The sequence below is a fragment of the Necator americanus genome, chromosome V, assembly GCF_031761385.1.
Source record: "Necator americanus strain Aroian chromosome V, whole genome shotgun sequence".
NCBI classification, from domain to species: domain Eukaryota; kingdom Metazoa; phylum Nematoda; class Chromadorea; order Rhabditida; family Ancylostomatidae; genus Necator; species Necator americanus.
The window spans coordinates 8,829,190-8,851,948 of record NC_087375.1 but is presented as its reverse complement, the minus strand read 5'-3'; the positions used below and the strand labels follow the sequence as shown (position 1 = coordinate 8,851,948).

At 36.8% G+C, this 22,759-nt stretch overlaps 2 protein-coding genes across 5 annotated transcripts in view; both read left to right on the top strand.

The window, feature by feature from the left end:
- The window catches only part of RB195_013318 (uncharacterized protein), a gene marked incomplete at both ends in the record, with an annotated part of 105,680 nt that overhangs the window by 6,195 nt on the left and 76,726 nt on the right, over nt 1–22,759 (top strand). For 3 of the 4 annotated variants that reach the window (XM_064203077.1, XM_064203076.1, XM_064203078.1), the window contains 3 exons: nt 3,204–3,387; nt 10,810–10,925; nt 11,034–11,108. In XM_064203077.1, the coding sequence (XP_064058954.1) occupies nt 3,204–3,387; nt 10,810–10,925; nt 11,034–11,108 (375 nt within the window). Of the gene's footprint in view, nt 1–3,203; nt 3,388–9,063; nt 9,093–10,795; nt 10,926–11,033; nt 11,193–22,759 lie in introns of those variants that run through there. The other variant, XM_064203075.1, reaches the window with a different exon arrangement.
- RB195_013320 (uncharacterized protein) lies at nt 16,195–16,644 on the top strand (the record flags this gene model as incomplete). The annotated part of the gene is made up of 1 exon (XM_064203082.1): nt 16,195–16,644. One exon carries the CDS (start codon nt 16,195–16,197, stop codon nt 16,642–16,644), a length of 450 nt encoding a protein of 149 aa, XP_064058962.1.

Genomic DNA, 22,759 nt, shown 5'->3' with positions numbered 1-22,759 from the left:
ATCCGTGAAACCGTGTGCTACAAATCTACATTACCTTATAAGATAACATGTGTTCATTGGACTGACAGTGCAATGAATTCGGGAATTTTTTCTAGGACAGCAGCCAAAACTGATTAGAAGATCGCCTAAAAGAGAAAAAATATGATTGGAACAATATCAGAAACAAATTTATGGTGTGATTTTTCGTGAATTCATTTTTCTCACGTTTTCTCAATTACCTCTGAGGTTCTCATAGAAAAGTAACTTGAGTATCAGTCGTTCAGTTTTGACTTTAAAAAATTTTTCAAATTTATTTTAAAAAAATAAGAATAAAATAGATTATGAAAGGACAAATTTATCCGGATTTTTTTTATCCAAATTTTGTTTTGGGCAAACATTATCAGGCTAGTAATATTTCTCAACAACAATTAATGTGATCTTGGGTTTTATCCTGAAGTCTCTTTTGAGGATTAATTTTTTTTGTTTGTGAACTGAGCGGAAAATTCGAAAATGTTCCAGCATTCAGGAGCAAACAGCGAGACCGCTCCGCCCCTGAGAAATTATAGGCGAATTTGAGAATATTCCATTATGGGGACCGTCTGCTTCAGAACGGCGCTAATTATAATTCTCTTAAATACCTCCGGAAAGAAACGAATCCAAAGATGAGCTTTTATTCCTATCAAGCATCACTATTTTGAAAACTTGGAATAAAAAGCTCATCCGTTTCTTTCTTTCTTTTCTTTCAATAAACTCCAGAAAATACTTTAAAATTAATGACTAAAATAAATACTGAATTATTTCCCCAAACGTCGAAGAATGCTTGAGAGCCGATGATTTCTCTGGACGATTTTTAATGTATTCCTCAAATTGTTTAGTTGCTAACCTTTACTTTTATTTAAAATCTCCTGTTTCACTTTTCAATTATATAGCTAATGGCGGGTTGTTGGTTTTGTTTCATTTTTATCCTTTCTTTTTTTTGTGGTTTTGTCTTCCTCCTAGGATTTTTCGGATTTTTCTTCTAAGTAAAGCCAAATTATAAAGGGGAGGGTCGGTAGGTGTATCACTAATGAATAGAAGAGAAGATTGAAGATGTAATAAGAAACTACGGAAGAGCACATTTAAAATAAAAACAAAAAAAATTGAAAAATAGAATAGAGATAAAAGGGTTGGCTCCAAGGCGATTTCGAACCATCGACCACCCAGCAGCAGCCAAAGCTCCTACTGACTGCGCTACGGCCGCGTCTGATTAGAACAAATATATTCTTTTAATAAAATAGAACATTTAGTATGGAAAATATGGCCAATGTGGAAAGTATTCTTTCAATAAAATAGAGCATTCAGTGTAGAAAATATGGAAAATATTAAAAAAATAAAAAACTAGTTAACATAAGAAATGACCAGGAGTTTATACCCCGACTCATTGAGGCTCACAACTTCAAGTGAACGGAATCTAATGTTATCATGAGGCAGAAAGAAATTATGATGGGATTTATTGTAGCCCACGTATAATTATACTGATTTTTTTACATAGCGTTTACATTTTTTACACTACATTTACATTTTTTTACAATTCTAAACTTTTTCTCTCTACAATTCTGGATGCACTTGGTGAATTGAATAAATTAGAAATTCTCAAAATAGTTAGGAATGAATGGAATGAAGGAATGAATGATACAAATGTGAATCTGCGGTCTCGGAAAAATCTCCGAAAAGATCCGTTCTTCGTTGAATCGCTGCTAATCACGCTCTAACCTGAAAAAGTATCCCGAATAAGTAATTTTTCTTGGAATTTCTTGGATTGAGTCCCAAATGTCACTCTTTTCTAATTAGAATCCACATAATTTTTATGTACACTACACTTCGCGTAATTAATTTTCACGAATAGATAGACCAGTGGATACTACAAACAAATGGATGGATTTGAAATAATCCATAAAATATGGATTGAGTTAAATTCCTAAGTAAATAAAAATCAAATAATAAATAAATTAGGAATCACTTATAAATAATTAATAAATTAATGAATCTCATTTTTTTACAATAAAAACAGTCTTTTAAATGTTTAGGGTAGACGTAAGTATTTCGAAAATGAATAACCAATTTCCCAAAAACTTTTCTTGATTTTCGAAAAAAATCAAAGAATAGATAAATTAGCAGTCAATAATAAATAATGAATAGATGAATAAATCTCAATTTTCACAATAAAAAAACGTTAACTTTTCATGGTTGACTTTTCATGGTTCATGAATAACCACTCTGCCAAAAAGTTTTCCTGGTTTCAAATTGAAAAAAATACGTGAAAATGTGGACGGAACCGGATAATCTTCAGCGCTTTGCTCCACTCATCCAAATCTTTGATTTTGATCATCATTTATTTTTCGTCTCTGTTTCATTTCGTAACACCCCAAAAAGTATGATTTTTCCTTTTTTTCGAGTATTTATGGACGTTTAACGGATGAAATGTAATTAGAAGTTCGTTGAACTGGAAATATGCACTTTTAAGAGAAACCAACTTTTCTCTTTTATTACCGATATTGTTTATTGTCCTCGTTGCTCAAAAGAAACTTTCACTTCCGAATCGAATTCTCTCGTTTCGCTATCATTTCATTTTTCATCAATAAAATTTCAATAAACATTCTCAATCGCTTATGGAACAAATTTATAGGATCTGTGATTCGTAGCTGATACAAGGTCATTAACAGAACGTTAAGAGCAAGAACAAAAAAAGAAGAGAAATTTCTCTCGATTCCGCTAAAGGACTTCCATCATCCGCACACAGTCAGTTTAGTACAGTTTCAATAGTTGTAAAGTTTCGCGAATTTTATGGTTACATCGTTTTTCCCGGAAGTTCTCCGTCAATCGTTCTCGCTCTTCTCTCCGTTCAGCTCTCCTAGAAATCGAAAACAATTTCCGATGTAAAATCGACCTTTTTCGTGCGGTCGAACGATAGATAAACGTTTGTTTCTCATCTTATCAGGTCCTGCGTTTGATTCACTTATCATCAAGTTTTTCGTTTGATTGCTCCGTGATGTTTATCACGTTCTGTTCCCGTATATCTCTACTCGTGGATACGGTAGCTTTTCTGGTGAAGGCTTATCCGTTAGATAATGTGAATCTTAAATAGAATTCCATATCATTTCTTCGGCTCATCCTCTCTGTGGTGTCATTATTTTGACAGACTATTTTTTTCTATTTATTTTTTCGAGTATTTTTTAATTAATCAGTTAAATTTATTATTATTATTATTATTATTATTATTATTATTATTATTATTATTATTATTATTATTATTATTATTATTATTATTATTATTATTATTATTATTATTATTATTTATTAATGGAAGAATTACTGGCGCCCGCTCGACCAGTTCGAAGATCAACGGGAGTCAAGGTCAAGGTGATCAAGGTGATTTTTTAATTACTTTCAATATTTTATCTAGGATTATTTCGTTTTTTTTATTTTCACTTATCTAATTTTACCTTTATCTATCTTAATTTTACCTTTAATATCTATTTTATGTCTCTTAAGTTTTTTCTTAGGATTGTTTTGGGAAGCTTCTTCTTTCTGTCACTCAAAAATCGAACTTCTTTTGCTTAAAGATTCTGACCCAGGATACTGAAATGCTAATTATTCTAACCTAGGACATTTATGTTAATCAAAGCGAGAGATCATTAATTGATTGGAGACGCAGAACACAGAAATTGGTTTGGCTTGAAGTTAGAATTAATAGGATACGGTAAGCCATAATGATAGGCCCTTCAACGCAATATTTATTGAATTTATAAATATATATGTGGATATAACAAATAAAGATAAAATAATAATAATGAATTAATAATAATAATAATAATAATAATAATAATAATAATAATAATAATAATAATAATAATAATAATAATAATAATAATAATATAGATAATATAGATAATGATAATAAAAACAGAAAATAACATTTTTCCACAAAATTTTGTTGAATTATTGCAATTCACACAAATTCGAATTCGCTCAGGTGTTTACAAACCATCGCAAATTTTCTAAGTTTACTTTATTTACTATTGACTTATCTTGTTTTCTTGCGGAAGTAGCCTAATGTACTGTAAGGTATTGATTTTGAAACGACTCCCGATCCATACGATCAAAACGTTTACACTTAGCTAAAAATTAAAAAAGAAAGCATGATGTTCGTCTGGAAAACACCCGGATAACTCGTCCAACAGTTCCCAAAACCCCTCAGTCTCAGCTCAGCGAAAATGATATCCGAAGGTGTAGATGTAATTTGAAGAGATAATCATCCGTGAATGACCGCCTCTTATATTTTCGGTTTTTGAGAAATAAAAAAAATACGCAAATATGTAGCTCGTGCAAAACTACAGAAACTCGAGCTGTCCTTATTTTTTCAGATCCACAGAAGTGATATTTGAAGATAGCGGTGTAATTACAAGAGATAAATACCCGTAGATAACTGCTTCTTCCATTTTCACGTCTTGAAAAATTTTTTCTTTATTCTTTTTTCATTTTTATTTCATTCTTTAAGAATGTGTACAAATTTGTCAAAGTCTATTTTTTCCAAACTTAGCTCCTCTTTTGTTTTCCTTGAAAAGCCGTTCTTTACCGGAAAAGCCTATCTTATGGTTTTGTTCCGAAGTCCAATCCCAGAAACGAGGCCGTACGTTAGAAAAAAATATACTTGAAAAAAATAACACTAATGTTGAAATGATAAGATTTCAAGACTACATGTTTATACGATTTACCGTAGGAATTTGAAATTTTCAAAAATCTTGCTCTCTTCTAAAACAAGTTGATTGTGAGCGCTGAGCGTGAAAAGATGTGGAATGAGCTTGAAAGGAAAGTGCAACACAAAACCGGAAATTTCGTCAAGAAAGCCATTTCTTCTAGAATTTTGTTCGTTAGTGCAGATTTTTTTTCCGATTTATGACGTCTATAGACTTCGAACAGCTTCATCCCGCTCAGCAACGATCGCGTATGGAGTTTGGGACCATGTATTCAATCTGTGGTTCCAGAAAACTTCACAGCTTATCACGTAGTTACCATGGTCATTTTTCGAAAGTTATCCATCTTACTATTTTTATTATCTTTTATCTTTTATTTTTTATCTTTCACTGCTTATCGTATTTTACTTACGATTTTTCCCCTTTCTTCCTTCTTTTTTGTTTTTTTATTATTTTTTATTTTTTAACTCTGACTCTTCTCCTCTTTTGAATTCTTATTCAGACATTCAATGAAAGCAATCAGTATTTCAAATTATCACCTGAAAAAATTAGGTCCTGAGTTGAACAACATAACCACGCTATTGGTTAAACTGTCGCCATATGTAGTTCCAAATCGATTGCCCTTCCTACAACCAATCAATACAATCAATAACCCTTGCAAATAAAGCGGTCAACAATGGCTTCCTGCAACGGTTGTTTTACCGTAATCATTCCACACCCAAAGTGTGTATTATATGTTTAGTTTTAAACTATAAGTGTGTTTACAAAAATACAAATAAACATAAAATAAACAAGCATAAATAACAAACATAAATAACGTAATAACATTAGCAAAGATGCAGAGACCCCCTATTCTTTCAGTTCAGCAGAAGTGTTATTTAAAAATGTTGATATAATTTTAAGAGAGATAAGTATGCATCCGTAAATGACTGCTGCTTTTATTTTCATTTTTTGAAAATAAAAACTGCACAATATTTACATGTAGGTTGTTTGTACATTTACACGATATTTGTTTCCTTTTATTTCCTGTGTTATATCTTTATTTACTTTGTTATTATATATTTTCGCAGTGTGTTCGAGCATCGTTAGGAAGCTAAATAAGGTTTTTGTGAAAGTGTTTTTGTTATTTTGCCACAAAATGAGTTAGTTTCATATAGAACCATGGAGTTTTCACTTTCTTTTTTTTCTTTTTTCTGATGCTTTTAAAAAACTTCTTTTTTTGTTTCTGCTAGAAATGCTGGAACATGACATAGTCTTCGGATCTTAGGGAATTTCTTCGGTGAATCAGGCGGCTGCTAACATCCACATCGACATCCCTGTGCATAAAATAGCCAAATCACGACCGAATGTCCGGATGGATTTTTCAGCCGCCGCTCTGGCAGCCGAGCAAAAATCCTCCGGTCCGTCCGTCCATCCCGTGCTCCTCGTCGGGGCGGTGAGTGTTGCCACGCCCCGCCCTTCAGTCTCTCGCCCTTTCGTGTCGCCCCGCCCACTTTTCCGTTCTGTTTTACACTTGGCAACACACACACACACATCCATACATACACACACAGAAAAGTGCAAAAGTGAAAGCACGCGGAGATTAAACTACTCACCGCGGCAACGTCCCGTCCCGTCCCGTCCCGTCCCCGGTCTTCTGTGCGCACTACCTGTGTTTATTTATGTTCGTTTCGGGAACATCCGTCGTTGTGCATTCGATGTTCGATACGATCGATAATTCCCGTCGCGTTCCGCTTCGATTCGAAGTGAACATAACGGAAATCTTCTTCTGTTGCTCGAAGAACCCCTATTCATTTACTTTTTATTGTAACATTACACCGCTACACCTCTAGGGTCTGAAGAAATATTGTCTCCATTTCACCTTTTGCGAAGAAGAACAGAAAAAAAAGAGAATGGGCACCACAAAGAAAAAAACTATTGAGAAAAATTGCTTTCGGATAAAAGGTTTTGCAGAGCTGGGTGGTAGTGGCAAGATTCCTTTTTTTCTCTCTCTCTCTCTATCTATCTATCTGTCTATCTCTCTCTCTGAAAATAATCACTGTAACATTTTTTTCATCTATCTCAAGATTTCTCTTCCATGATAGCTTAAATCAATATGATTCTTGCTTTTCTCTGTGGAAATCATCTCCTAGGATTTTTTTTTAAAATCCTCCACTTTTCCATATTGAGCTTTCCTTGTTTTTCACTTTTCTTGTTTCGTGAAATCATCTCTTCGGTCTCTTCTAATAGCCTATCCTATATTTTATTTCAATTCTATTTTTATATTTCTCGGCCAATTTTTTCTCCCAATTTTTTCCGCCCCTAAAGACTTCGTAACAATAGTCTCGGCTGTTACATGGCGTCGACCTTGACGTGACGACGTCATCGACGTGAAAGAATGTGCCAATTGACGCCGTTGTCCGTGCCGCGTATTTGTGTGTGTGTGTGCGTGTCGATCGGTCGGCCGGTCGTTTTATTATTGCGGTCAATTAGAAAACACACATACACACATCTTTCATCTACTTCCGTCGACCAATTTCACCCGTGCAACTGAACGCTCCGCCCATCGATGTAGTTTCTCCTACCTCTGCACGGATGCACGAGAGTGCAGTATTGACGAGTTTTTTTTTCTCCAAAAAAATTCGTACGTACGAGAAAATTCGGTGCACGTACGAGATTCTCGCGTAACTAACTCGATATTCTCTGCCAACCGGGCACATCTGTCCTACAGTCCTCTTCGATATCGGACAACTCGTCCACGATGCACCGTCGATGAAATTAGTCCCGACTAATTTTTTTCCCCGAAATTTATCCCTGACTTTTCCAAATTCGATTTCGTAAATTTCACATATGGGCCCATTAACGTTTCTATGTATAAACAGACACTGCATTAGGTTTTTTTTTCTTTCTTTCGTTGGGATATGCAGAAAAATCAACATTTATCCAAGGTCTATTCATATATTACGCTGCTGTGGGTAGGAGACAGAGTTGCAAGTGCAAATGTATGCAACAATTCATCCACGTCTACGATTACTGTATTTCCGTTTTTTTTTGCATTTCCTTCCTCATTTTACTCGCGCAGTACACGTTCTCTATTCATACAATTCATATTTCATTCATTTTATTCTTCATGAATAGCTCTAGTTTTACCAAGTTTTTCCCCTTATTCAAAGAGGACCTCTGTCTTTTCATAGGTCGAATGTAAATTCAGAGTCGCGCCATTTTTCTCATTCTTCTTGTCTTTTTTTTCTTTTGTAGTCTTACCACGCTTTTCTCTCTAATTTTTTCCTTCCTTTGTTGTTTTTCCTTTTTTCTTGAAGTTTTATTACGCTTTTCTCTAACTCAAAAAACTAGTATCGTCTTTTTTTCGTATTACGCTCTCCTTTCTCGACTATGAAATATACCTCTTGCATATATATAAAATCTTTCCTTTGTAACAAAACTTTTGTTTGCTTTTTTGAGAACAAAAAATAAATAAATTTCTCATTGTTCTCATTAAAGAAAAGCTAGATGTCAGTTCCAAAATAGAAAACATTTTGAACGTTAATGAAGGAGAACACGACCGGGAAAAGCAGATAACATCGAAGGAACTGTGCAACAGTTCTTTCCCTCGAAAAACAGTAATTTGCTGTTTCTGTTTTCTGTTTTTTCTCGTTTTATTGCACATTTACGGGTGTTTTCAATTGAATAGATAGGTAAATTTTGATAGTTGCTTCTATGTGGTTAACTTTTTGGGAGTTCGGAAAGTATCTGCCGAAATACGGCAACATCAAATATCGAACATCTCAAAAAATCCGCGCTACTGCGAAATATTCGGCAGATACTTTCCGAACACCCTAATAACTACGTGGATAACCTTTTTGGTGGCGGTTGAGGCTTGGACGAGGCTAGGTCATTGTTTTCCTAGAACATTTTAAAGTGATCCCAGGCTTCTTGCCCTGTTGCTACCGACTATTTATCAATAGCCTGTAAGTTTTCAACACGTTTTCTGGACTCATTACCTCAGACGTGGGTGATTCGTTGACCATTTACCTTCCCCCATCTATTCTTTCATTTCCTCTGACCACTCGGAAGTGAAATCGGAGAGTTGAATGTTATCCAAGGGCCAAGGCATCATATGCGGTCCTTAACCATCTTGTGCAACGATACAAAAAGAAATTAATAATTTGTTATGGATCTGTGCCCATTTCTGACGGTTTTTTTCCTCTAAAATCAAAAACATAATCCATGAACTTCAATTAAATCCTCTAACAAATCCTCGAAAACGATCCCCTACTTGAAACGTCAAAAAAATTGATCGAAAAAAAATTAAATCGCCCTCTTAGTAGTTGAATTCAAAGAAGAAAAAATTTAGAAGGCACCATACACGTTAATGACTTCAAATGTTCTCGTTGTACATGTGTGAGTGGAAAAAAATCAAAAAAAAACACCTCTATGTTGGTAGTGATAAAAATTGAACGGATCAAACAAACACAGTTGCAGTCGTTGCGCTGCAGACACGCTTGCCGTTTCTGGAGCGCAGACGATTTTTTTTCAGTACGCAAACAAAAATTCGAATAAATACTTACTATTGACATTACCATTGAAATAAAAGGAATATTATGTCAACATAGGTCTAGTCGGAAGGGGAAATGAGGTTTTTTTTAGTAAGGCGAGGATGGATGGGTTCCTAGGGTGGACAATAATTTTCGAAAAATTTTCAAATAAAAAACCGCGAAATATTGGCGTTGCAAAAGAAATAGTGATCTCTGACCTTTCCGTTATTAAGGTGGTTTTGGTGGTTCAATTACGCACTCATAACTACTTTGCAGCTGTTTTTTCCTGCTCTTAGAGTTACAAATATTGATTGGCATTAAATTGTGGTGAATTTTTCGTTTTTTCTTGGTATTTTTCCTTTCCCGTGAGAGAATGTGGGTGCTTGTTGATCAAGAAAAACCCAAGGGTGTGCCTAGAAAAGAGAATCAAAAAACAAGCCGTCTCAAAAATTTTCTATAAATTTGAGTATTTCAAAAGAAATAACCTGAAAAAAATAAGAGGTTAGTTCGGAACACGGGCGGTATGTATCCAGTGCCGGCTTGGAATCAGCACCGAGTCGAAAATGTACCGTAGATTTTACTAAGCGGTCAGTGAAAAAACAATAATATTGCAAAAATATGTCTAAAAAGTATAAAACAGTTGCTATGAGTAATTATTTCTGGGAAGACTTGTGTAGTGCAATTGGTAAGAGGTTCGACTAGCATTTCCACGGTCAATGGTTCGAAATCGTCCGGCGACCAACCAAATCATGTCTGGGGTGAATAAAAACGCTGACGCGGTATAGGTTTGGCTTGCCCCGCAAGTCGCAAGTGTTGGGACATAAGAACCTCGTTCAAAAACTTCAAGCTGTTCCTAATTAATGTCCTATGTGAACGTGGATCCTAGTGGGTCCTAAGCCGACTGATTACCGTCTGGGATTTAATTCTTTTAGTTTATTTTTCTGAGAGTTTTAAAAAATAATTTTTCACTCATTCCCGAATTTCCGTGTACGCGTAATTCCTTTCTTTTTCCTGTGATTCTATAGCTTCATCGTTGTTGATACTAATTTTTACCTACCTTTATAGTTTGTATTTCTTGTTATTTACTATGTTGTTGTTGTTATTGTTGTTGTTTGTTATTTGCTTATTATACTGTGTTTTTTACACTATTACGTACTTATTTATTCTTCATACGGTCTCCAGATCTTTGCATCCTTTTCATCTCTTCTTTCTCAACTGTATTTCCCCCTACTTTTTAATCGATTTCTTCCTTGGTTCAATTTAATTTAGCTTTTTTTTTCTTACGCCAATGTCTATATGAAAAAATTTCTTAGTCTATTTTAATCGAAATTCCTTCAAATATTAGTTTAGTAGAACTTTACTAAATCTAAAGAAGAGAAACACCTCATATCTTCATTCTTCTACTGTTCTACACTTGTCAAACTGATCCGATCAATAAATCAATGACCACGCATCACTTATTCGTAGTAATCCTTTAGTTACCCATTTTCTCGTCATCGTCATCTTCATAAATCGAATCCGAACCCGTTCGGATCACCGTTGATCTGCTCGATATCGATTAGCTTCCAGGTCGATAGTCGCAGTCGTGGCGTCGACTTCGGATTGGAACGCACCGCCACGTCGTCGGTCGATTTCGACCGTATGTGGACCGTCAAATCGTGAAATCAATCAATTCTATGCGCATTTTTTTCCGGAAAAGGTACGTGAATTCGCTGAAATTACGTTTAATTCGCGTATATTTACGGAAATAATTTTATTCATGCATTTTATTTATTTTCTATGTTTATTTTCAATGTTTACTGTTTAGGAAGTTCCACAACAATATGGTGTTTATAATACGGGATATCTCAATCATACACCGCATCAAAATGTGTACTTTGGTGTAAGCGACCTTTTTATTTGTATGTTTGCTCTTGTCTGTGTTCAATCATCGATCTGCAAAATTTTGCAAATTTTGCAACCGTAATCCTAACAAATCCAGATCAGATCCAGGAATCTTTTCCTTCCACATTTATTTTTCTCACTTTTATTTTTCAATTTATTCTCACTCTGTTCGAACAGAAATACTTTCCATCTCATCATTTTTCATGTTATTTTTTAACTGTTTATCCTGATGCTCATCCGTCATTTCCAGCATTTAATTTTTTAAACAATTCTCAAAAATTCCCACTATCTTCAGTAGGACTCATCCGAAATCATCTCTCTTCATTTTTTCCCTCAGATGTTCCCTCCTGTCGATATCCACGTTTCTAGTCTGAGTGTGCTGTTTTTTCTCTTTATTTAATTTTTATTCTCCCCGCCAATGTCACTCATTATGCGGTTTCCCAATGGATATGATTAGTTACAGTAATCCACGTTGAAGTAGGATAAATGAAAGAATCGGATGGAGACGTAGAAGCATTTGAGGCATGTGCTGAGAAGGAAAAAAAAGTGGCAGAAGCGTCTCGTGCCCGAAGAATTTGTTTATCAATGCTAATTTACGTTCACTTCTCTATGAGAGGGAAACACGAGAACTGGTACCGGAAGTTAGTGAACTTGAAGGCCGTGTCAAATGTCCCAGAAAACTTCCTAACTGAACCAAATTTAAAATTTCAGCTAACAATCTAAGTCTCATATTCTAACGGTAGAAGAACCACCGATACCATCTTGGAGAAATGGTTTTGTAGACGCGAGAACTGGTCCTCTACTGCAGCAAACATAGTTTTATATGTATGAAACCCAAACCGAGGCAAGGCACCACCGCCTGCAGATGTTTCCCTTTCGTCGTCACGTTCCCGAAAACGAGAAAAATTACAAACTTGTAATTTAACATCCGTGACTCACCGGTGACTCACTCATCCATGCATTTCTCGGGATGGTCACAGCTCTGTGATCGTGGTCCACTGTGACTATATCGTACAGTATTTCCGAAAATAGGCATTTTATCACCTATACGTCCCTTATTCCTCGATTTGCTCGTGCTGATGTCAGTAATTCTTGGATTTTTCGTGAACGCGTCCAAGAGCTGCTTAATGGCTGCTCTTCTTGGGGATGGAGACGAAAAGCATCTGTTTTTTTTTCTTTGAAGAACTTTGGAAAGAAGTTTGACCATCGGATCGGCGGTATGACCGCAGCAGGTCTGATCCCGCAAGGTGCCGCACAGTCGCTCGCAACTCTGAGATCTAACGATTGTCGTTGAGACACATCACCAGGGTTCGGAACGCACAATTTTATTTTCCTCGGTCTATGTCAGGACATTTTTCCCATTAATCTTATTAGACAGGCCGTTATCATATGATAATACACACGTGAGCATGAAAAAAAAATTATTATCTCTAATTCCTTTATTATCTCTAATTTATTATCTCAAATTATCAAAATGTCATCCCTAATAAACTAACAATATATGTACAGTAAATTCTATCAAGCGCGAACCTGTCCTTTCAAACCTCAAAAGTAAAAAATTGCATTGTTGACGAATGTCTGGGACACGAAAAAGAGGTGGGAGCAATTTTTTCAAAAATGGATCTTGATCCCAGAATCAGCGGTGATCATACGTGATCTACAAGAATAATTTGATTTATTTTGATCTATTCGCTTGATTTCGATCAATTTAATTTAGTTCATCCATGATTCCGTGGGTGATAATTCTCTTGGTTACATCTTCGCTTTCTTGTCACATCATTTATGGTGGAACTGACCATGAAATCGATGGACTCTAAGTCGTGAGGCCATTCCACCAATAATTATTCATTTTAATGTTATTGCTATTTATTTTAAATGTTTTGGGAAAGTTTTTATTATATATTAACTTTTATTATTCTTATTTACTTTATTAACTATATCTACCAATTATGAGTGAACAATGGCTCCCGTAAGGAGCTAAATAGTTTCACTAATTTCATCTGTATACGCAGAAATCACTCGAAATCTAACTTTTCACCCCGTCGCAGAAATAGTAGGAATTTTCATAATCCATGGTTCGTTTTCTCGAGTTCTTGCGCGATGAGGAGGACATCAAAATTTGTGACATGCTCATTCTAACATTTATGTATGGTTTATATGGATATACTGCCCCCAAGTCTTATTAAAACTCTCATTAGAGCTATTTCAACCCGAAATATATCCAAGATATCCAGAGGTGGTTAGGAAAGCAATCCAGAAATGCATCCAATACGGGTTAGTGCAGCATGGCGGAAGAAGTTAAATTAAATTAATAGAATGAAGCCTTAGGATAGGAGTAGGGCAGTAATTCACATAAGCTCAGTAGAATTTAATCGGAGAAATGAACACAGTGACTTCTGAGTGCCATAAATCGATCAGGGGTCAACGAAACCACGACGAGCAGATCACGACCAGAAGGAATTGATGCAGTCGAAATAACTCGTTGTCGGGGGACCATTAGAAGATCGAGTTGTCCGGCTATTATCCAGGGAACGGGACGGATCCATAAATGAAATAAGGGAACCGAGTTGCTTCTGCACCTTCATCGTTCTCGCAGTCTGCTTCGAAGATGTTCCCGATTTTTGACAAAAACTCAGAGAGAACTAGTTTTTTTTTAAATGTAACTGATGTGACATATAATTGATATTTTTGATATACATGATATAAGTCAGATTTTTTAATGAGAAAGGTAAATTTTCACTTCTTGGCACCCGTAGGCACCTCGATCAATGATCACCTTCCCGTTACCTTCCAGTTCCTACCCTCAAATTTTCTTGAACAACATTTCAGTTGGAAACAATCGGTTCTTTCCGAACCACAATTATATTTTAAATAATTCTACCCTCTATGTGCTGAGGTTGCGAAGCTACTGAAAATCTAAGGTGAAAGAATGCCGCTTCAATACTCATGTGCTGGATCAATTGTCCTTCCACCTCAAGCAAAAGCGCTAAGGATTGGGTTGAGGAAGGCGTGGGCGTTTTTTAATCCAAAAATAATCCAGCGTAAGAAAAACATTGGGAAGGTATTTGACGATGTCTGATTAAGAATTTTTTGCTCTACGGGTTGGGCATTTTTTAAAATTTTGCTAGTTTCTCAACACCACTGATTTCTGGGTTAAAATGAAGCGTCAGGCGTTGAGAACAGAAACTCAAAATTTTTTTTGTTCTTTTTACTTTTATTCACTATTATTATTATAGTTATTATTATTATTATTATTATTATTATTATTATTATTATCTATTTTCTATTATATGCTATTTTCTTCTGTCCAGTACATTTTATGCATATACACCGTAACTGATCGCAAGCAGGAGAAATTCCAGCGGGAAAACAACTCGGGTTAACTGTGTGTTTTTAGAAAAACTTTAGAATTGGTCTACATCTTTGAAATCTGTCCGCTCGCAGGGAAATTGTTCATTTTTCTTATTTATTGCTGTAACCTTGTGTAAGGATATCGTTACACTTTTGTGTGGAACTGTCCAGAAAAACTTAAGACATCACAAATGAAATAACGTTGTTTAGCAGCGCTGAGAAAGAATTAGCAATTTCAAGGCAGTAACTGGATATTTTTAACATCGTTACTTTTTTTGAGCACATCAATTTCCTCGAACGAAAATTGATGTACAAGGACATTTAGCTTGGGGATTGATTTTTCCGGGAAATGTCGTCAGAGATTTTCTCTCGAGATTTCTTCGCTTTTTCTCCAATCTCATGGAGTGTACAATCATTGTTCACAGTTGTCGATCGACCGATCTATACAGGATAACGTGGCGACGGTTCGCAGAGATTCTGTAGGTGGACCTCCGAATGCGTCCAGCGATTCGCTGCCTCCATCGAGCGTCCACGAGCCTCAACGAGGCGCCCCCGACGGCAATGGAGAATTGCCCTAATCAAGCGCGAGTTGAAACAAAGTGCATAGCGCAGCGTGTGGCGCAAGTGACATTTGTCGAACAAAAAACCGACGAAAAATGGCCTTCCCTTCCATCGAACAGAGGCGGCGGGAATTTCGCCACGGGACCGACATTCTTTGATCAAACAAGTTGGAATTAATGACTAGGGCTAGATTTAGATACATTTGGATATCCGGTGACTCTTGCAACATAGATTATTGTGTGTTTATTTGTAAATCTAATAAATAACTACATAAAATAACAAACATTTATCTGATAAATAAATACAAATATCTACAAATCTAGGGCGGGTTTAGCGCAGTAGGTAAGAGGTTCCGCTTCCTGCACGATCGATCGGAGGTTCGAGTCCGCCGTAGTGCTCACCAAGGGTCGATAAATTGGCACCAAACTTCTCTGAGAGGATAGAAACACTGATCTGACACATCGGCTAACCCCGCAAGTCACTGTATGGGCAAGAAGCAAAACCTTCCTAAACCTCAAACGAATCTGAATTGAAGTGAATGTGGTGGCGCATCCCGAGCGGATTGATTATCGCCAGACACTTTTTCCTTTTTTATCAACAAATCCAATATATTTTGGGAGAAATGAACTATAAACCAATAAACTCTGACTCGTCTAGCAAGCATTTTTGTGAATTTAGTTATAAGTCTAATAATTATTAGGGTGTTCGGAAAGTGTATGCCGAAAATTTCGCAGTAGCACAGATTTTTTGAGATATTCTGGAAGTTCTCGTTTCAAATCTATTACATAAGGACACTACCGCTTGTACACAGAACATATCTGGCTCCCTCTTCCTTGCCTATTTCGTCCTTTAATACACAGCTGGAAAAGCCGGAAACAAGAATCTCGAAGATGAGCCTCGCTCTGGTCGACCGACTACAATATCGTTCGACGAACTGAAGAATCTGGCGGAGCAGCATCTGTATGAAGGTGTGTGGTATTTTGCTGCCTGTCTTGGCTGTTCGCTGTACACCGTGAGCAATGGACTGCGATCTCTCGGAATGGTGAAAAAGCTCGGTCAGGGGCTCCCACATGCATTGAGTGCAGATTCGACTGGCTAGGCACCATTGAGATGGAAAATGGGTCCTCTAGGTCAACCACACCCACAAACGTGCGCGGTGCGCTGGCGATGAAATGCCGGAACCTTTCGTGAAAGGTGAAATCCATGAGAAGAAGGTCATGCTGAACGTCTGGTGGGGAGTTTATGGAATCTACCGTTTCGAAGTGCTGCCGGACAACACAATAGTTGCTGCCGAGGTTTACTGCGCTCAAATGCAAAGACTGGCCGACAAGATCCGCAAGAAGCACCCGAAGCTCGACAATGTTCGCCTGTTGCACGATAACGCGCGCCCTCACATCGCGAAGAAGACTTCCCAGAAAATTCTGGAGCTCGGGAAGTGGGATGGGAAGTTCTGCTGCACCCACCGTACAGCCCGGACCTGGCCTACCACCTCTTCCGATCGCTTCAGCATCACCTGGAAGAGAAGCGCTACGATGATCGTGAACACCTCGAAAATGACCTTCGGGCTTTCTTCGCCTCCAAGTCGCCGGAGTTCTACTCCAAAGGAATCCGTGATCTTGTGAGACGTTGGAAGAAGGTTTTCGATGTTGATGGAGATTATTTCGTCGAATAATAAAATGTTGTTAAAAAGTTGTGTTTTTTGAAATTTTGCCGTATTTTGGCAGATACTTTACGAAAACTCTAATAAATAAATAATGACTATCATGATGACTGTTTATCTAATAAATAAATACAAATAGCTATAAATCTTGTCTCTCTTCTTTTTTTTTCTTTTTTTTTTTTGAGGAGAGGGGGAATGGATGAGTTACCAGTAAATGAACGAACAAGCAGTAGCGGTAAGTAGTCGGCATAATATATTGACGTCAACAGAGAACGACCGCAAAAAAAGTGTCCTTTCTATGATATAGCCCAGGCCGCCGCCGCAGACGACGCTTCACAATCCACTTGCACTATCCGAACGGATATTGTGGATAGATACATAGATATCCGGGGATGTGGCGGACAGACTAAGCGGATAACGATTTCTTATTCGTGACATTTATGTCAGTTGTCTTAGAGAGTTTACTTCAACGATAACTTAGCAATAGCAACGGATTTCTACTCATGTAGCAAAATCGTCCGCGATCTCGTAGGATCGAGATTGAAACACAATATTAAAATAGCCCCACTTCCGAATTGCCGGATTACTGTATTAACAGGAGAAATTCGATGGAGATTCTGGAAGAAAATTCCTTCTGTTTTCCATAATTAGTCGTTCTTTTAGTCATATCCGTATAAGGAATTAGTTCATTGTTAATTGTTTTTGTGTAAACCAACTTTCACCAAGGGATCACGATTTCAAATTATTTATTTTTTCAATGATTTCACTGATTTTCAAACTTTCAGGCTGCTATTCCAAACTGAGCCAGGTTGCTATTTTTTGAGAATTCCTTTGAAGTATTGTTTCTGTTTTTTTCAATGTAGAACAAATGTGATTTTATTGCTGAAAACAACTCTCTAGAAGTACTATTGTCTTACTGTAACTCTGTACGTCTGTACTGCTCAACGTCCACAGGAGACAAATCCAAAAGAGATCTCGTTTATTCGGGTAAAAGCTGGCTCACGCTGCAAACTGAAGTAGCTGCGGTATCTTCGTGAAATGTCTTGAGTTGTTTTTTTTTGCTCTGACAAATGTAGGAATAGTAGTGTAGTTTTCCTAACCGCTACGTGAACGCGTAAGATTTTGGTGTTCCCTGAAGGTTGGGCGTAGGCAGACGGCGGGGGCATGCTTGAACCTTACACTAAGAATGGATGTAGGACCTTAAAAGATGTCTATAAGATCCTCGCAGGCATTAAAAGAAAAGAAAAAAGAAAGAAGATAGAAAATTATTAAAAGATTAAAAATTATTTTTATTCATGAAAATTTTGATGAGAAACCAATATATCGAAGCGCAAATTCTATAGTTCTCCATTAGTTTTTTTTTTTTAAATTAATTTTCGCAAATGCAGATAGAATACACAAGTCCTCCGAAAAATATCCAGTATTCTGAAAAATACACCAAAAGTCAGATATAAGAGTAGTTCTAAATGTTTTTGGGGAACACTTCAAATATAGTGAAACGATTTTCGGACGCCAAATAGGCACCAGAAACTATTCCTCTAAAATTTGAAAAATTTGAAGCAAATTTGAACAGGAAGCAAAATTGCCGATTTTTGCAAAGTTATCTTTTCAAACTTTCCTCTCTCTTTCTCCTTTTCATGCATTTTAGAAATTAGAAGTAAAAGATCGTGGTCATTTTTAGTCAAAGTGAATTGGAATCTGAATTTATGATAGATAAGTTCTCGAAATTTCGCTACTGTATACCATTGTGATTACTGTATATACTTCTCCAAGTTTATGTACATATGTACTTTCAGTACATGTTTATTGTGCTGCTAAACTTTAAAGCTCTTTTCTAAAATTAATGACATTTAGAGAAAATTGAAAAGAGGGAAAAACTTGCACCATTCAACGTTTTATGCCTACCATTTCGTATTAAATTAATTTTCTTTCGGAAAAATTGTTTTTAAAAATTTGAATCAGCTGTCATTTCTTCGGCTCCTTCCATTCATTTGATGATCATAAAGAGCTTCTACTCATTTATTCAATGTTAATAAGTAATGTGATGCGTAGGAGAAATATGTAGGCACTAGATGAGATGGCACTAGATGTACCATTATTTATTCCACCAAGGAAAAAGGGTGCTTGCATAAAAGAGTGCTGATCTTTTATGAAAATGCTGTTTTTCTTGGATCGTGGAATTTTCTTGGAATTTTCCCCTTCCTGGAAGTTCTGCTGGAGGAGAGGACTCTGCTCCAAAGATAGTGGTGATGGAACTTTCAAAGAACTTGTTAAAGGACCTAAAAGTAGGAGAGGTGGGTTATATCATTCTCTTAGGACATTTTTGCAGGAGGAAAAAATTCAAACGCACGGAATGTAGTACGTAATGAGGCATAAAAATTATGGATATACCATCTTTGAGGGATCTAAGTGTATTTTTGTTCGAAATTTGGTTGCCATTGGATTTTTTAAGGAATTTCTAATCGCGGATTACTCTCCACACTTGGACGACTAGTTGTCCTTTAGACGGTTACAATTTTTAGTATCGTGTAAATCCCAGTGAGTTCAAGAGGATGGCAATGTGCATACATACATATGTAGTCCGAAAAAAAAGACGATCAATTGTTCCAGAAAAAAATTCATAAGTGTAGAATTTTAAAATTTTCGAAGATCATACATCCAAAATTCAAAATAAAACATTGATTTTCATTTGAAATTGTTATTCTCACGAATTAACGGTGTGTTCGTCAGCAAGTGTCGGCCATATATGTAGGAACAGTTGAAATTATCGTTCTTGCAAACTGCATTTATTTCTGCAAATAATTTACGAGAAAAAATGGCGATTTCATTAGTGACGACATAAATTTCGCTAATAAATGTCAGCTCTATGAAGCTTTTCGCTCCTATTTAAAAATTCGCACCATTTATGGATTAATCCTTTAAAAATTGTCACTAACCCCGGAGCATGTAACGTTCGATCGCAGAAGGCTGCAGAGAAATTTCTAGTTAATACGTGAACAGTTTCTTTGAACATCTTTAATTGAAATTCCATTTTCTTTGAATTTAAAGAACAATTAATCTTTAATTTCTCTGATATTCCTACAGGATATTTCCGTTATAGATAGAAAATTAATAGATTAATAATTAGGTTCCTAAGATAATAAAGATAAGATGGTAAGGTTGCCATTTTTTTTTGAATGTTCCAAATGTTCCGACTCAGACTGTCTTCTGTTTTTTTTTAATGCACCATTGGTTTATGTGAATAAATAAATAAATAAATAAATAATGGTGAATAGCTAGCATTACGAGCTATAAATTCATTAGATTCGACAAGATTCTTCTGCCTAGTCAAACTTTTTGCCTTTCTCTGCTATTGTTGAAATCTGCAAAATTGCACAAATAATTTAATGCAACCGTTAGGAGAAAATCGTGACCAAGTAATTAAAGATTTCTTCAGCTAACTATTAAAGGCATCACCCCACGAATCTGATGGTGGTGCAGATTTCAGGTGGAGTATTCGTATACGGGATGGGAGACTACGGAGAGGGGGTGATTCTGTCCATTTCTTCCTAATTGCCGTAAAAACGGCAGGGAAGATACGGCTTCAGGCGTTTTGGCGCACTCTTTTCTACAGGGAGTTCGACTGGAGCGCGCCAGCCTTGTGCGGCGCCGCATCTTCCGGGCCGTTTTTTACGGCAATTAGGAAGAAATGGACGGAATCACCCCCTCTCCGTAGTCTCCCATCCCGTATACGAATACTCCACCTGAAATCTGCACCACCTCAGATTCGTGGGGTGATGCCCTTAAGTAACCAAAAGCTAAGCATTAATTTACCAGTACTACTGCTTATTTTTCATGTTGCCTATTTTTTTCGTAGTCTTCTGTCAATTCTACATTCTCTTCTGTCAATTTCTACCACTTTTTTTGCTTTATTCTCTGGTTTGCACCCACATACTACACTGCTACTAACTTCTGTCTCAATATCGGTCGCCGACGGATTAATTCGTCGCAGACCGTCGGAATCCATGATGGGAGTGGGCAAAATCAAATTTTGAAAGTACCATTTGAAAATAAATGAGTTTCTGTTCTCGAGTAGATTTCTAGAATTTTTCTGAAAAATGTATGAGATGCTTTTGATCTGAAAAAGGCAAACTTTCCTCAAACGTTCGTTAATTACCTTCACACCTCATGCCGTTGGCATATCCCGTGGATATGTCCGTAAAAGAAAGAGATGTTCATAACAAGTCATATAACGAGGAATAAAATTAAATAAAAGTATTTCTAACTAATATTTTCGAACTAGTCCTCTTCTTACCGACTTATCCTATCTTTCAAATTTTTGAAATCACTTTTACCGAACTTATCTCCTAATAAATCGAAGCAAAGTGCTAACGAAGATAAAGCACATTTCACTTAACATATTTCATCTCAAATTGGTCCAGATAAGAACCATGATTAACGTTGGAGGGCCTATCCGCCTTCTGCTGCGTATTTGTCAGGAACAAAAAGTAGTTTCCAGGATTTATCAAAGATTTATTGGGCCTTTATCCAAGTTTTTCCAAGCTCCACACAAGTTGCACACTATTGCAACATTTTCTGCACATACGCAACATACGCAACAACTCATACGCAACTTGTTGTGGAAATCAAATCAATCAATTGAAATTAAAATACAAGGTTTCCGACGTCAATTGATCCGCTTAGGACCCATCAACGATTTCGAGTTCAATTCAGAATCGTTTGAAGTTTATGAACGCGTTTACTTAGCCTATACAATGACTTACGATGGGTAGTCGAATTGTCAAGTCAGTGTTTTTATCGTCCCAGGCGAGTCTGCTACCAGTTCATCGCCCACCGAAGCATGCAAGGATTGGTTTGCTCGAGGGCGGTCTCAAACCATTAACCGTGCAGTCGCAGCCGAACCTTTTACCGACTGCGCCATACATGTCCGTTTTGAGAGTGAAAAAGTATGCTCCGGTTGTACATAGTTCGTCCCAGTGGCTGTTAGAGAGCGGAATGTACTTTGTAGAGGGTACAGAAGTAATGAAGGAGCTTTTTCTATAAATTTGAGTATCAGGAGACTCAATTAACCGCAATAGCTCGTCCAATAACGTTAGGAATCCTATCCTACAACGTGAATGTAGAATCTCAGCACTTTTTTTTTAAAAAACGAACCTACGCCCATAAAGTGTTCATTAATCCAAAGTTAGAATCCGAAAAAAAAACTGTATACTGCTGAAATTTAACGCTCATGCTCCGGGAAATTTCTGACATCTTCGGACGAGTTGTTGCACGTAATTAACTCCTCCGATTCCTAGATTTGCCGATAACTTGTTTTTCATTTTTGCTCTACCGTAATAAATAAATATATTCTGGTCTCTGCTCTGCTCACGCTTCAAATACTGGGAAAAATTGTCCATGGGAAATCCTTTGAATGTTGCCTTAGTGTGGATGATTCTCACTGTTTTCATTAAAGGCAGCATACCACGAATCTGACATTGTGAGGGAATCTGCGGGAAAAGCTGGAGATGGGCTTGTAGATTGCGGCATAAGGGGTGGTTCCGTTCAAGTCTCCCTGATCGTCGCAAGAAATGGTGTGGGAACCGCTTTGATTATTACGAGGTACGTTAGAACCCTCCTCTAAGTAGACGTTTCGGTCCCCTCACTACCCTATTCACTGTCTTGAACCTGAATACACTGCTGAGGAGACTCCATTGATCTTTGACCGCTCGCACGTGGATGCGGCGCGTGCATAAGGGTGACGCGTTGCAGTTGAAGTCGTCGTTAAAAAATGACGTCTTCCACGTCGAGCAAGAGATGAGCGGAACCACTGCGGATCCCGAAATCTACAGCTCTAAGTCTAGATTCTCCCGCGAATTCTTTCACCACGTCGATTCGTGGTATGGTGCCTTAAAATAATTGTAAGAACCATATCTCATGTGTCATTCTCATAAGAATTCATATTCTCATGAGCTGATCTCACTGATGAGGTCATTACTACTAAGAAGGGTGAGTAGTCTCAGGTGTCGTATTATCCTCATGACCTTTCCAGTGAGGGAAGTTCAAGAGGAGGATATAAAATCAAAACAAATACTGGC